The sequence below is a fragment of the Mustela erminea genome, chromosome X (genome assembly GCF_009829155.1).
Source record: "Mustela erminea isolate mMusErm1 chromosome X, mMusErm1.Pri, whole genome shotgun sequence".
Taxonomy (NCBI): Eukaryota; Metazoa; Chordata; class Mammalia; order Carnivora; family Mustelidae; genus Mustela; species Mustela erminea.
Genome location: NC_045635.1, coordinates 87766248 through 87779056, shown reverse-complemented (window position 1 = coordinate 87779056; position 12809 = coordinate 87766248). Strand labels below are relative to the sequence as shown.

Below are 12809 nucleotides of genomic sequence, written 5' to 3'. Positions count from 1 at the left end.
TTGAAAAATTAAATCATTTTTGAATGTTCAAAGAAACAAGGCTCAATGCAATGCTTTATTGATATTTCATTCAAAAGATTTCTAGGGCCCTAGATGGCAAATATAAGAAAATTATAAACTACATTCTGAATTTCTATCCTTTAGGTCATTTTTGAGACTGGTTCTAAAATCATCCAAAATATGTGGATCCAGATGCACTGTGAGACTTAAAAAAAGACTTTTCATAGCTTTTAATCTGTTTCTTAAATGATTTGCTTATTTTTTTAATGTTAGGAATGGCTAAAAATGATCTGTACCTAAATCTGAATTTTCTGGAGGAAAATAATGGAATTGATTCTTAATTTATTTCTTAGTAAGGGGAAGGGTTTTGACAGCAATTGTTTTAGTTCCAGATCAGTTCATGTCTCCTTGTTAAACTATTTGGAAATAGTGTCAAACATACAAAAATAAAATATTTTCAGAGAACGTCTGTATATCCTTTAACCAGATTGTCCTGTGGTTAATATTTTCTCCCCTTTGTTCTTTCTTGATAAATACATAATTTTTTTTCTGAACTTTTTGAGGGGTAACTTGCTTTAGTCTGAGCCCTGTAACTCTAAATATTTCATCATGTATCATCTAAGATTAGGGATATTCTCCTACCTAATCAAAAATTCATGCCTTTTAATTGAAGTTGAACAGGATACAGCTTACCATTGGTAGTTTCATCACCTCCAAAATGCTGTCGGTAGAAGAGCATCAGTTCAATATTGTAGCATTTGTAGATGATCACAAGAAGTACAAGGAGGAGGAAGATTGCTCCCAGACCTCCTGCAAGTTCAATTTTGTAGATTAAATCTGGAACAGATAGAATAAACAGGAAAGGGTAATTAAATCAGCAACACTTGGGATCTTTCCATATTTCTAGTCTGTAAGATGTACAAACCATTCTGCTTTTCTTTCCAAAAGATTCTTCCTTAATGCGGTAAGTAGCCTGTTCTCGATACATTTGTGTAAATCAAATTTTCATAAAATTAACTCTTTTCTGAAGATTTGAATAATTTTACTCTTGAAAATGATGTCTACTTGAAAAGGAATAGTCACTCCCAATTTGTTCTGAACACATCTAAATCTTACATATATACTTCTGTTTTAAGAGTATCTCAGGGAAATGTTAGAACTGCATTTTTCTGGGTCTAGGGCCAGTATTTTGTTGTTTCTATTAAATTATCTTATTGACTTAGTAAGATTACCATCTAGTACTTCTCAGGCCACAGGCCCTATTCTACATGAGAGCAGCATAAAATTATTCTCAGAATCAAATCAAATTGAATGAGCTTGCAAGATGTAACTGTTTCATTTAACCCTAGGAAAATAATCCAATAGAAGGTGACCTGAGAAAATTAGCTTATCCATTCCCCCTACTTATTTGAATAAATGACTATTATATGTATATAATATAATATGCCCAGTGTGACTAAAAGTGAATGAGAAACCCAGGTTAATAATTTGCACTATTCATCCAACACTAGGCTAACTGATAGTAGCCCTAGACTGCTCCAGAGGAGCACCCCTAGAGCACTAATAGCTGCAAAAATTAAATCAACACATAATGGAAGGAGATCTAATGTATCCCAGGCTCAGGGTTTGATTTATGCATAGCTTAATTAGTGATATTAGCAAATCTAAGGGGTATCATCAAAAAAGAGGATAGTACCATGAAATTCAGAGGAATGGGAAGTCAGAAGAGAATTTAGAATGTGAATTCAGCAGTCTAGAAGAGAAAGACTGAATCTGAAAGACACCAGACCAAAGACATATTTTCCTCTGTGTGATAGGGATATTCATTCATCTTAAACATAGATAAAATTGCATAAAATATTAGTTAACCTCCCCTTAATTTAATTCCATAATTACTAACTGACTTTTAAAAATTATCAGTTCTGCTTACTATGTAGCTAGAAACTGGAAAAGAGAGTGAATTTCTAGTTTGTGTATCAGTTGTTTATGAGTTTGGTTTATATCAATCAGCCTCCTTGGATGGGTAAATTCTGTGACACTGTCAAAATCAAATTTCTAACCATGACAGACTGCCACTCCTGAAGGTCTCTTAAAAACCAGACTGTCAACATTTCCCTGGCGATATCCCTTGTCTCTACATAGGGTTATTGCTTAAGAGAAACTAGGCAGGCTCAATATGACAATTAAGATTAAAGAAAAAGATAAACATATACAATATATACTACATACAATTTTTACTACACATATAATACATAGCATTTAAAATATACTACTACATATATATAAAATAGATACTATAAGTAATATATATTATACATAAAATTTTCAACCAGTCTATTAATATATTCTCTAAGTAAACCTTGAGGGCAAGAATCCTATAGGGCAAATTTATAAATGAAGAATCTGAGACTCAGTAGTTTAATTCAGTTACTCAAGGTCATATACCTAAGAAGTGGCCAAGATGGGATGTGAGCCCAGATATTCTAGTTTCAAATTCAAGACCCTTTTTATTATACCACTGTTTTGTAAGCTTCAGCTGGAAATTGACAAAGGAAAGACTTCTCCCTTTTGCTTCATAGAACAGTTGGTAATGCTTCATAAGAATATGTAACTTGCAGTGAATTTTGGCTCCTCCTGTCCTTCCTAGGAAAATAACCTAAACTACAATTCACCAGGCAGAATGAAAGGACTGAGTAGGTCTTGTGCACTTCATTAGAGGATACTGAAGAATTCTGTAACTGTACCAGAGAGAAAAGAAGGGCCTTCTGGAGTCCAGCATATGAAGAAAAGTTTTAGGTTTCATGGGGAGAGAGAATTTGATCTTGGAAAGGAGGTGGAGTGAGAGAGGAGATGGTAGAAGCCAGAGACAGCATGTTCAATCAGGAAAGTCACTGAGTGGAAATGTAAGAAGCATAAGTAAATGTCTCTTTTTTAGTAAGGAGAGAGAGGGAATGATGGAAAAAGGAAGGGAGTGGGGCTGCTGTGAAGGACAAAATATATTAATGAAGAATATCATGAGCAGACCCATAACAAGTAGGGATAGGAAACTGGATTCTATCTCTGTCCTGCCTGGTGTGAGAGGTAGTCATTTTGAAAACTGAGCCAAAATGTTTCAGGTAAAAAATGTCGTACCACACATTAGCTCTGCCTCCTGCCGTCTGTATAGAATGTAGCTCCCCAGGAGCCACTGTATACCTGTATATGGGTGGAAAGGCAGGCTTGTTTATGAGACCTGAGTGGGGCTACAATATCAAAATCTTTGCTTGTTTTCTCACCATCTTACATCAATTATGCATTCATAACAGCCAGTGTTAAATTGACAGAGCAATGACTTTTTTGTTACTCTAGAAACTGACTTCTCTTTGGTATTAGGACATTGATTGACTTGATTCAATATTTTTTTTTCTGCTGTAAATGTTCATTTACTGTTGTAAATATTTTTGGCTTTTACTCTTTCCTATATTTCTGTCTGTCTCTCTTTCTGGTCAGAATAGAATTCAACTGCTTTCAAAGTCACCAAATGGGAATTTTTTCAGCAATTTCTATGCTATTTACAGAGTAGAGTTGCTATTAGGTAGATGAGAAACTTCAGCAGTAGGAACAATTTGTGCTCCCAAGTAGCAGAAACCTTTTTTCAGCAGTAAATTTATGGAAGAAAATCATGGTATGAAAAGTACCTTTGTGGTTTGGGGGTCCATTTTATAAAAATGTCTTTGAAAGATATTACCTAATGATGGCTGTTTACGTTGAAAACTGTGTACCTAGTCCTGAGACAACCAGTATTCTTTCATTCAGCCCAGGCAGAGACATTAAAAGGGAAACATGCATCCTATAATCAGAGGGCAGAATTGCCATCACCCACAGGATACCTGGCTTCTCTTTTGTCTTCTCTTTTCAACTGCCATTTCCTATCTCAGCAGGATCTATACTTCTAGGGACGTTTCCTGAGAAGGCTAAAGTCATTTTATTTGGACTGTGTCTTATATACACATCACAAAGATAGCTATATCCAGAATAGCAATTTGTGGGATTGTAACTTTTTGTAGGCGCTCAAAGTAAAAGTGTAATTCTTTTTAACCTTCTTAGTTTGAACCCAACTATCTCTTCACTTTGAAAGGGGATCGGACATTATAGAATGGGCAAAGTAACAGCTGAAGCCAAGGGACTAGAGAGAGGGAAGACTGGAAATGTTTTGAGTTATCTCATAAGTTGGCAAGCAGGTTAGGAGATCCCACCTGGGGGTTTCCTGTACAGATTGGGGGTTCAGCAGTGCGGCAGTAGCACTGGGAATGAACAGAGAGATTCAATGATAAGATTTGTTTGTGGGAAAGGCAATATGTGCAGATAAGAAACAATTATCATAATTTCCTTAGCATAAATTCAGTCTCATTGACACACACACACAAATGGGATGGACTTCTTACTAAAATGTTAGTTGTAATTGTTGATAATAGTTCATCAGGGAGTGAGCAAGTGGTAGGTGTAGGTAAAAGATGCATTGGAAAGGGTCGTTTTGCTCTGAGAAAGCCTGACCGTGTTAATTGGATATATTAGACATGAGTTTTCATCTTATCAAAGGCTTTTTCATTGTATGAAAGGATTCATCAAATGTTTCTTCTCGGGGGCGCCTGGGTGGCTCAGTGGGTTGGGCCTCTGCCTTCCGCTAAGGTTGAGATCTCAGGGTCCTGGGATCGAGCCCCGCATGGCGCTCTCTGCTCAGCAGGGAGCCAGCATCCCTCCCTCTCTCTGCCTGCCTCTCTGCCTGCTTGTGATCTCTCTCTCTCTGTGTGTCAGATAAATAAATAAAATCTTTAAAAAAATGTTTCTTCTCGATAATTATCACTTAGGGCATTTTCAACGTCTGACTTACAGCTCATCAGGAAGTTACTGTTCCATAAAAAAAGCCATACTGTTATTCCAGGTGGAAACAATGCAGCCACTGAGGCCAGGCTATGCTGTGATAAAGTTTGAAAGATTCAACTCCAAAGGAAATATCTGAAGTTTTTCTAGACAAGCCAGAGTGTAGTCTGATTAAAAACATTGGAGCAGAGCCATAAGGCTTCTCACTCTTTTCTGGAACTCTACCATATTGTTGAGCGCTCCTAAAGAAAATGGAATAAGGGAAGATGAACTGCATCCTTTTGCAAAGCAAAAAATTTAACTGCTACTTAAAACAGAAAGTGCACATTGGTATACCATGTTCCCCCCAAAGGTTTTATTGTTCTATATAATATTTCCAAAGCATGAATGTTAATATTTAAAAATCAAAAGATTGCATTCTTAGTGTTTCAACTTAACTTGAAAATTCAGATGTTCTCATATTTCTGGGTTTATATTTCAACAAGCATGGCAATAATCTTCTCGAAAAGAGTAGTGACTGCCCCTTTAAGGTGAAGCATGTTTTCTCTAGCCCGTGTGCTTCCTTCCCCATAATATCCAGCCTCTTAAAAAAAAAAAAAGTTCACTATCTGCCTGGGCCCTGAGGTATTTAAGTTTTCAATCCCCAATCCGGAAACTGAATTTCTTTAAAAACAGAAATGCATTTAGGTAGCCCAAGGCAGACACTAGTCAAGAGAAAATCACAGGTACATCCTGTCTTTAACAATCCCTATTACCTATTTCCGGCCTATTGCTCTGGCCCTCTAAAAGAAGGATTTTCACCAAACAAATACTTTTGAGCACCTACTATATTCTATGCCCTAAGGATATAGCGTAAATAAGGTGGGAAAAGCCCCTGTTCTCATGGAGTTTACTTTGTAGTGAGGCGGGAGAGATAAGCAAAAAAATACCACATCCCCCAACACATCTCCATGATGGGCATTAAGAAGGGCATATGATGTGATTAGCACTGGGTGTTATAAGCAACTGATGAATCACTGAACACTACATCAGAAACTAATGATGTATTATATCTTGGCTAATTGGATTTAAATAAATAAAAAAGAAGAAAACAAATACATAATAAATACAATAAACAGAAATAAAGCCAAGCAAGAGAAAAAAAGAAAGTGATGGATAGTTCATTAAATGATTAGATCAAGAAAATACAACACACACATATATATGTGTGTGTGTGTGTGCAACACACACACACACATATATATATTTTTAATATTATTTCACCTTGAAAAAGAAGAAAGTCTTTTCATTTATTAAAACATGGATGAAACTGGAGGGAATTCTGTTAAGTAACGTAAGCCAGAGAGAGAAAGGTAAATATTATACTGCATGTTATCACTTATATATTTATCTATGTCTAAAAAAAAAAACCCTGAAGTCATAGAAAAAGAGTAAAAAAATGATTGTCAGGGGCTTGGAGTATGGGAGGAAATAGGGAGAAACTGGTAAAAGTGTACAAACTTTTAGTTGTAAAATGAATAAGATCTGAGGATCTAATGTATAAAATGGTGATTATAGTTGATAACATAGTATTGTATAATTGAAATTTGTTAAGAGGGTGAACTTACATGTTTCCATCCAATCAATCAATCAATAAATAAATAAATAAAAAGGAGAAGAAGAACAAAGTATATAGGTGCAGTAATGGATGTGTTAATTAATTCAACAAGGGATACCCATTCACAGTGTATATGTGTATCAAATCACCATGTTGTTACTTTAAATATCTTACAATTTTGTCAATTTCACCTCAGTAAAGTTAAAAATTTTTAAACAGAGAAAGTGCAGATATCTTGATATCTTGGTTATCACAAAGAGAAGGCTGAGAAAATGAAGCAGTCCCTGCCCCCAGATCTTGCAGTGAAGGAGATGAAATGGACCTGGCACACTGATTTAAACTGTATTACAGGGGTGACTGGGGGGCTCAGTCGTTAAGTTTCTGCCTTCAGCTCAAGTCATGATCTCAAGGTCCTGGGGTCAAGCCCCACACTGGGCTCCCTGCTTGGCAGGGAGTCTGCCTCCCCTTCTCTGCCTGCCTCTCTGCCTACTTGTGATCTCCCTCTCTGTGTCAAATAAATAAATAAAATCTTAAAAAAACTGTATTACAATTTCAAAATTCTAAATAACAGAAAATAAAACAAAATGCAAAAACAAAGGGAGTGTTGTGTAGTATTACTTTATATAGTGTGGCCATGGAAAGGTATTAAGTAGGTAATATTTAAGCCGAGACCTATATGAAAAGAGTAAGTGAATCATCAGAACAATGGGGAGAAGAGTGTTCCAGGCCCTGGAAATAGCAAAGGCAAAGACCATCAGCCAGGACTGTGCTTGGTGAGCGCAAGAAATAGAAAGGAAGTTAGTGTTTGTGCTACTTAAGACAGATAGGCAGATTGTAGTAGAAAATGAGATCAGATATCACAATAGATTATGTTATGCATTGTAGGCCATGGCATAGATCTGGGATTTCATTCTGAGTGTAAGAGAGAGGGTCTATAATTGGAGGGCTCTGATTAAAGGAATATGATCTGACTTACATATTAAAAGGATCATTCTGGCTACTGTTATGAGAATAGACGATAAGGGGACAAGGAAGAAGAGGGAAGACCATTAGGAGGCCACTGCCATGAGCCAAACAACTGATGTTGATGTTTCAGACTAGGGTGGTAACAATTAAGGTGAGGAAAGTCATCAGAATCTGGACATATTTTGAAAACAAAGCCATGAGATTTGCTGGAGGACTAGTCTGACTCTCAGGATTTTGGCCTGAGCAACTGGAAGGATGATGATGGAGATCGAGAAGGCAACTGAAGGACCAGGTTTACAGGAAGGAAAAATCAGAATTCTTATTTGGGACAAGGGAATATTGATATGCCTACTAGATATGTCTACTAGTGGAGTTTTTGAACAGTTGTTGAATAAGCAGTTAAGAATATAACTCTGGGGGCGCCTGTGTGGCTCAGTTGGTTGAGCAACTGCATTCGGCTCAGGTCATGATCCTGGACTTCCAGGATCAAGTCCCACATCCGGCTCCCAGCTCCTTGGGGAGTCTGCTTCTCCCTCTGACCTCCTCCTTTCTCATGTTCTCTCTCACTCATTCTCCCTCAAATAAATAAATAAAATATTTTGAAAAAAAGAATATAACTCTGGAGTTTAGCAAGAAGATTAGGCAGGCTACAGATATAAATTCGGGAGTTGTCAGCATATATGTAAGTAAGCTCATGAGATAGAGATGGAATGAAATCATCTAGGGAGTGAGAGGAGGGGACCTGAATCCTGCAGCACTCTGATATTTGGAGATGAGAAAGAGGGGAATTAATATTCTCAGTTATGCATGCTTTAGACACGTTTCCTTGCAGAAGGAAGTAGCAGTTATACATTGTGCTTTGGTTTCTACTGTCAGATTATTAGAAATTTTAAGGGTTGCTAGTGGTTGCTTTCCTTATTAAAGAGAAATGGATTTGTTTTTAAACTCAAGGCTATTCCTATCTCTGCTGACTGAGGGATAGGAAACCCACCACCACCATTATTTTTCCTCATAGCAGGAACACTATGTATTTGTTGGGCAATTTTTTGCTTAAAGTTTGTCTTTCTTTGCACTCTCACTACTCTGAAGATTATAAGCCCCATGCCCCACACAGCCTTGAGGATGTCTATCTTATTCATCACTCTATTACCTAGTACTTAGCACAATACTTGCTATACATAATCTTCAATAATAAAAGATAACATTCATTAACCAGATGGGTTCTAAGTGCCTATTAGTGGTCAGACATTGCCCAAGTTGTTGAAGATACAGAGGTACTACAGACCTTGGCTTGGATGATCTCTGAGCCTAAAATAAGACTGGAATGAGCAGGAACAAAGTGATCTTTGCTATAAGGTATCTGGACATGATGAACGTCTGCCCTTTATGTAGGTGGATTATGTGGTTGCCTAGTGCACAGGAGAAGTTATCCAAGTTCTGCATAATAGCAAACACTGAGTGTGGCATATTTCACACTACATCATTATCATTTGAGCCTCAAAATGTCTCTACAAGGTAGATATTATTATCCATGTTTTACATATAAGAAAATTGAGGTTCAGGATGCTTTATCAGACAAGTTAGTACTGCTGAACCGAGTAGTTGAATCAGTGGCGGAAACAGGATCTCTTCAACCAGAGTCTCTTGATTTCACGTTCCATATTAGATTCCTTTATATTTAAAAAATCCATTATTTTAAAATGGAATCAAATCCATCTGAGTAAGAAATGGTACTAGAGAGATAAAAGCATTATTTTCAGAATAATGACATTTTCCTGCTTTCCCTAGAATGGCTGGTCAAGGTCAAGTATTAGGGTTGGCTGGAAAATAGAAACTCTATCTTGGTTAAGAGGTACAACTAGTGACCTTGTTGACTGAATCTATTCTATTGCTCTATAGCCTAGACAACAAGAACACTGATTGAGAACATTTGTTCTGTTACATTTAGAAAACCTTTGCCAGATACACAAATACAGAACTATTTAGCTTTTTGCAGTAATCAAGAGTTGTGGCAGGGTAAGAGCCAATCTCAGAAGCAGCTCCAGCTGCTGGGATTATTGTTCCTATACCTGCTTTTATCTCCTTTATCTGTAAATTTAGTTTCTTTTCCTTGTTCATTATATGCAATTTCCACCCTGTCTGGAACCAAATTTAGAGAGAGATTTCCATAAGTGTCAAAATATTTTAAAGGATATGCACCTCTCAGAGGCCTCTTAACACCACCAGATCATATCATGAAATATTGTTTATAATCTTTATTATAACAATTACAAGAATATTATGATATCTCTTCACTATTTTTATTTATATTTTAGCCAGGGAATAAAAAAGTGACTTTGTTTCTTATCCAATAATAAAATCCCCAGTTTCTCATTTAAAGAATATGAAATGGTGAAGCACAGAGAAAAATTTAAATGTTAATACCTATCAAATTTTATATAACACTTATAACCAAGGTACATTTTATCTCACTAAATTTAATACATAACTATATCATTTTTTATCTACTTCCTAATGGATAGAAGATTATAGGTATTTTATGCGAATATCCATAGCAAAAAAGATATTTTTCCTTAAAAAGACAAAATGTTTAATAGAAGTTCATGCCTCATGATAAAATAAGGCCAGGAAGCATACTTAACTTCAATAGTTACTTGGTAGCTAAACAAACCATAGTAATACTTATAAAAATAAATACCCTTTTTACGCAGCAGAACACTGGCATGTTTCCGTCCATTTCGGTTTTCCACATGGCAGGTATAATTTGCCAGGTCGGCCTCCACCACTGAATCAAAGATGAGTGTCAATTCCACTTCTTTTTCTCCAAGATGCTCTTTGAGGAGCCTGAAATAAAGACAGTATTCTTGGTTGAACTGGTTTAACTTGGGGAGAGAGCAGCCATGCAAAAATATAAATGATTATGTAGTTCACAAGGTCTCCAGTGGGCATGGAGAATCTTAACTGGGTGGAATGTATGGAGCCTTCAATAAGAAAACACAAAAAGTGACTCTTGATGTGAAGATCAGATGGAAAATGAAACAACTGAGGAATTTATTCAGCAAAAAGAAATATTACCATGCCAGTAGGCTTTGGCAAATGAAGCCAACATGATTTATGTGGCAAAAATGAGGAAACATTGGGCTCCATGTTCTAAGCTGAATGTACGAAAACAAATTAGATTTTTGCACCATGCCATAAAGGGAAAAAAATTGATAGGTTAGTGTTTGTGTTAGAAGTTTGAGTTTTGATAACAGGGCATAAGAAGATAAAGAAATGAGACTTGAAAATGGTTATCTTGTAAAAAGTAAACCGAAAATGTTTAGTAGCCTTCTATCCCCAAATATCCATGAGAGAAGTCTGTTCATTTTCCTCTTGCATTTGTCCAATGCAGGCATGTGCTCTGTGCCCTAACCTACTAATGATGCTAGTGTCCTGCCATGCCTTGCCTTTTCCAGACACTGCTCCCTGTTTTTCTTTCTCCTTTCCTCATATGGAAAACCCTGCCCTATGTGACATTTTTCATAGTCCTGCTTTTGTTTTCTCAAGTGAAGTTACAAAGGGCCTTAATGGCCAGGAATAGGTGTTCTTTACAGAGGAGCTGAGTTGCCAGGAACCTTTCCTATGTGTGGTTCCCATTTCTTCAGAGAGATAGTGTCACCAATGACCAGCTGCCTCTTGAATGAGGTGAAAGTGGGTACCTGCTGACTTTTCTGTTTCCTTCTTTAAAAAAAAAAAAAAAATATATATATATATATATATATATATATATATAATTTATTTATTTGAGAAAAAAAGAGAGCAAGAGAAAGCATGAGTGGGGGGATTGGCGGAGGGGCAGAGAGAGGGGGAGGAGCAGACTACCCCTACCCGCTGAGCAGGGAACCCAATTCAGGACCGGTTCCCAGGACCCTGAGATCATATACTGGGCCCAAGGCAGACTCTTAACTGAATGAGCCACCCAGGCACCCCTTGCAATTCTACGTGCCATTAAGTTCTGGGCTGTTTCCTTTTTGTTAAGATTTCTTTTATTTGAGAGAGAGAGAGCAGGGGGAGGGGCAAAGGGTGAGGGAGAGAGAGGATCTCCAAGCAGCTCCCCCCTGAGCATGGAACCTGAGTCAGGGCTCCACCCCAGGACCCGTGATCCAGTTGGATGCTTAAGTGATTGAGCCACCCAGGGACCTCGGGAGTGAGGTTCTTAAATACATGTATTAGCAAGATAGAAAACTGGAGCTCTGGGGAAGTTAATTCTCATATCCTTTTTGACACCTGGTTATGAATGCAGGAAAGAATGCTCTGATTTAAGGGCATTTAGCAGAAGTTTGGAGAAGACAACTATGCTTAGAGAAAACTGGGTTCTAAATACAGGCCTCCAATTTACAAGTTTAAGCTGGATCCATCCTTACAAAGTAGTTAAGTCAATGGTGCCTTAATTTAACTCACCTTTAAGTTGGGAAAAATACCCTACCAACTTTGTTGGGAGGGTAAAATGGGTTAAAGCAATTTAAAAAGTAAATAGCATTGTACATTTACAAAGGAATATTATTAGACATTAACATTTCATTATCAAAAATTGTTTACATTTGGCTCTTACAAAAATATTTACATTGATATTTATTGATATTTAACATTTTGTTGGCTTAATCTCTTCTGGTTCCCCTTTGAGAGAAAGAAGGCTTAAAGTTGGGTTGGTGGAGGAGAGTTCTTAGAATCTAAGTCTCCCACACTGAAATCTGAAGCCCAGATTATATTCCAAATAGACATGCTTTTAAAATTAACCCTGTTTCTGTACCCTCCCAATGATACACATATCTGAGAGTAGATAATACTGGCATTTGTAACTTGAGTAAGTCTCCTGCCCTTTACACTTATGTACCATCACTGACTTAGACAAATTTAAGAATTTTCTTAACCCATTTTATTGGTAGTCTTTCTATTTTCTTCCTTGACAAAGTTGTAGTTTTCTTCTCTCAACATATATCTAACCAAGGGAAAAATGGGAATTTGCCATCTTTATGGTTTATATTAAATTTTACTTTCTCCATTTTCTCCCTGCTTTGGGTAAATCCCATTACACTCAATTCTTTTAGTTTCATGGAACCTGCTATGGAAGAACCCCCTTTAGTGCCAGGAGCTGCTTAAGCACCACAGATTAAGTTTGATTTAAAGCTTCATGTCTAGGGCAGTCACAGCCTCTGCCAGGCATGAGGCCGAAAGTTGATCCTGTCCTTCCAGACCAAGACTTTCCCTTTTCATTTCTAATGCAGTTTCCAAAAACAGCTCTTCACAGGCTGCAGAAAGAATCTGGAGGGAGGAATTGAAAAACGATCCGTCGTCCATCTATTAATATATATGAGGTATCTTATCAGCTCTTGAATATGTAGAAGTG

The 12809-nt window shown here is 37.0% G+C and overlaps 1 protein-coding gene across 7 annotated transcripts in view; it reads right to left on the bottom strand.

The window, feature by feature from the left end:
- The window catches only part of IL1RAPL2 (interleukin 1 receptor accessory protein like 2), a 1272933-nt gene that overhangs the window by 20321 nt on the left and 1239803 nt on the right, over positions 1-12809 (bottom strand). For all 7 annotated transcript variants that reach the window (XM_032330924.1, XM_032330929.1, XM_032330930.1 and 4 more), the window contains 2 exons: positions 10122-10267; positions 694-837 (listed from right to left, as the gene is read on the bottom strand). In XM_032330924.1, the coding sequence (XP_032186815.1) occupies positions 694-837; positions 10122-10267 (290 nt within the window). The remainder of the gene's footprint in view (positions 1-693; positions 838-10121; positions 10268-12809) is intronic.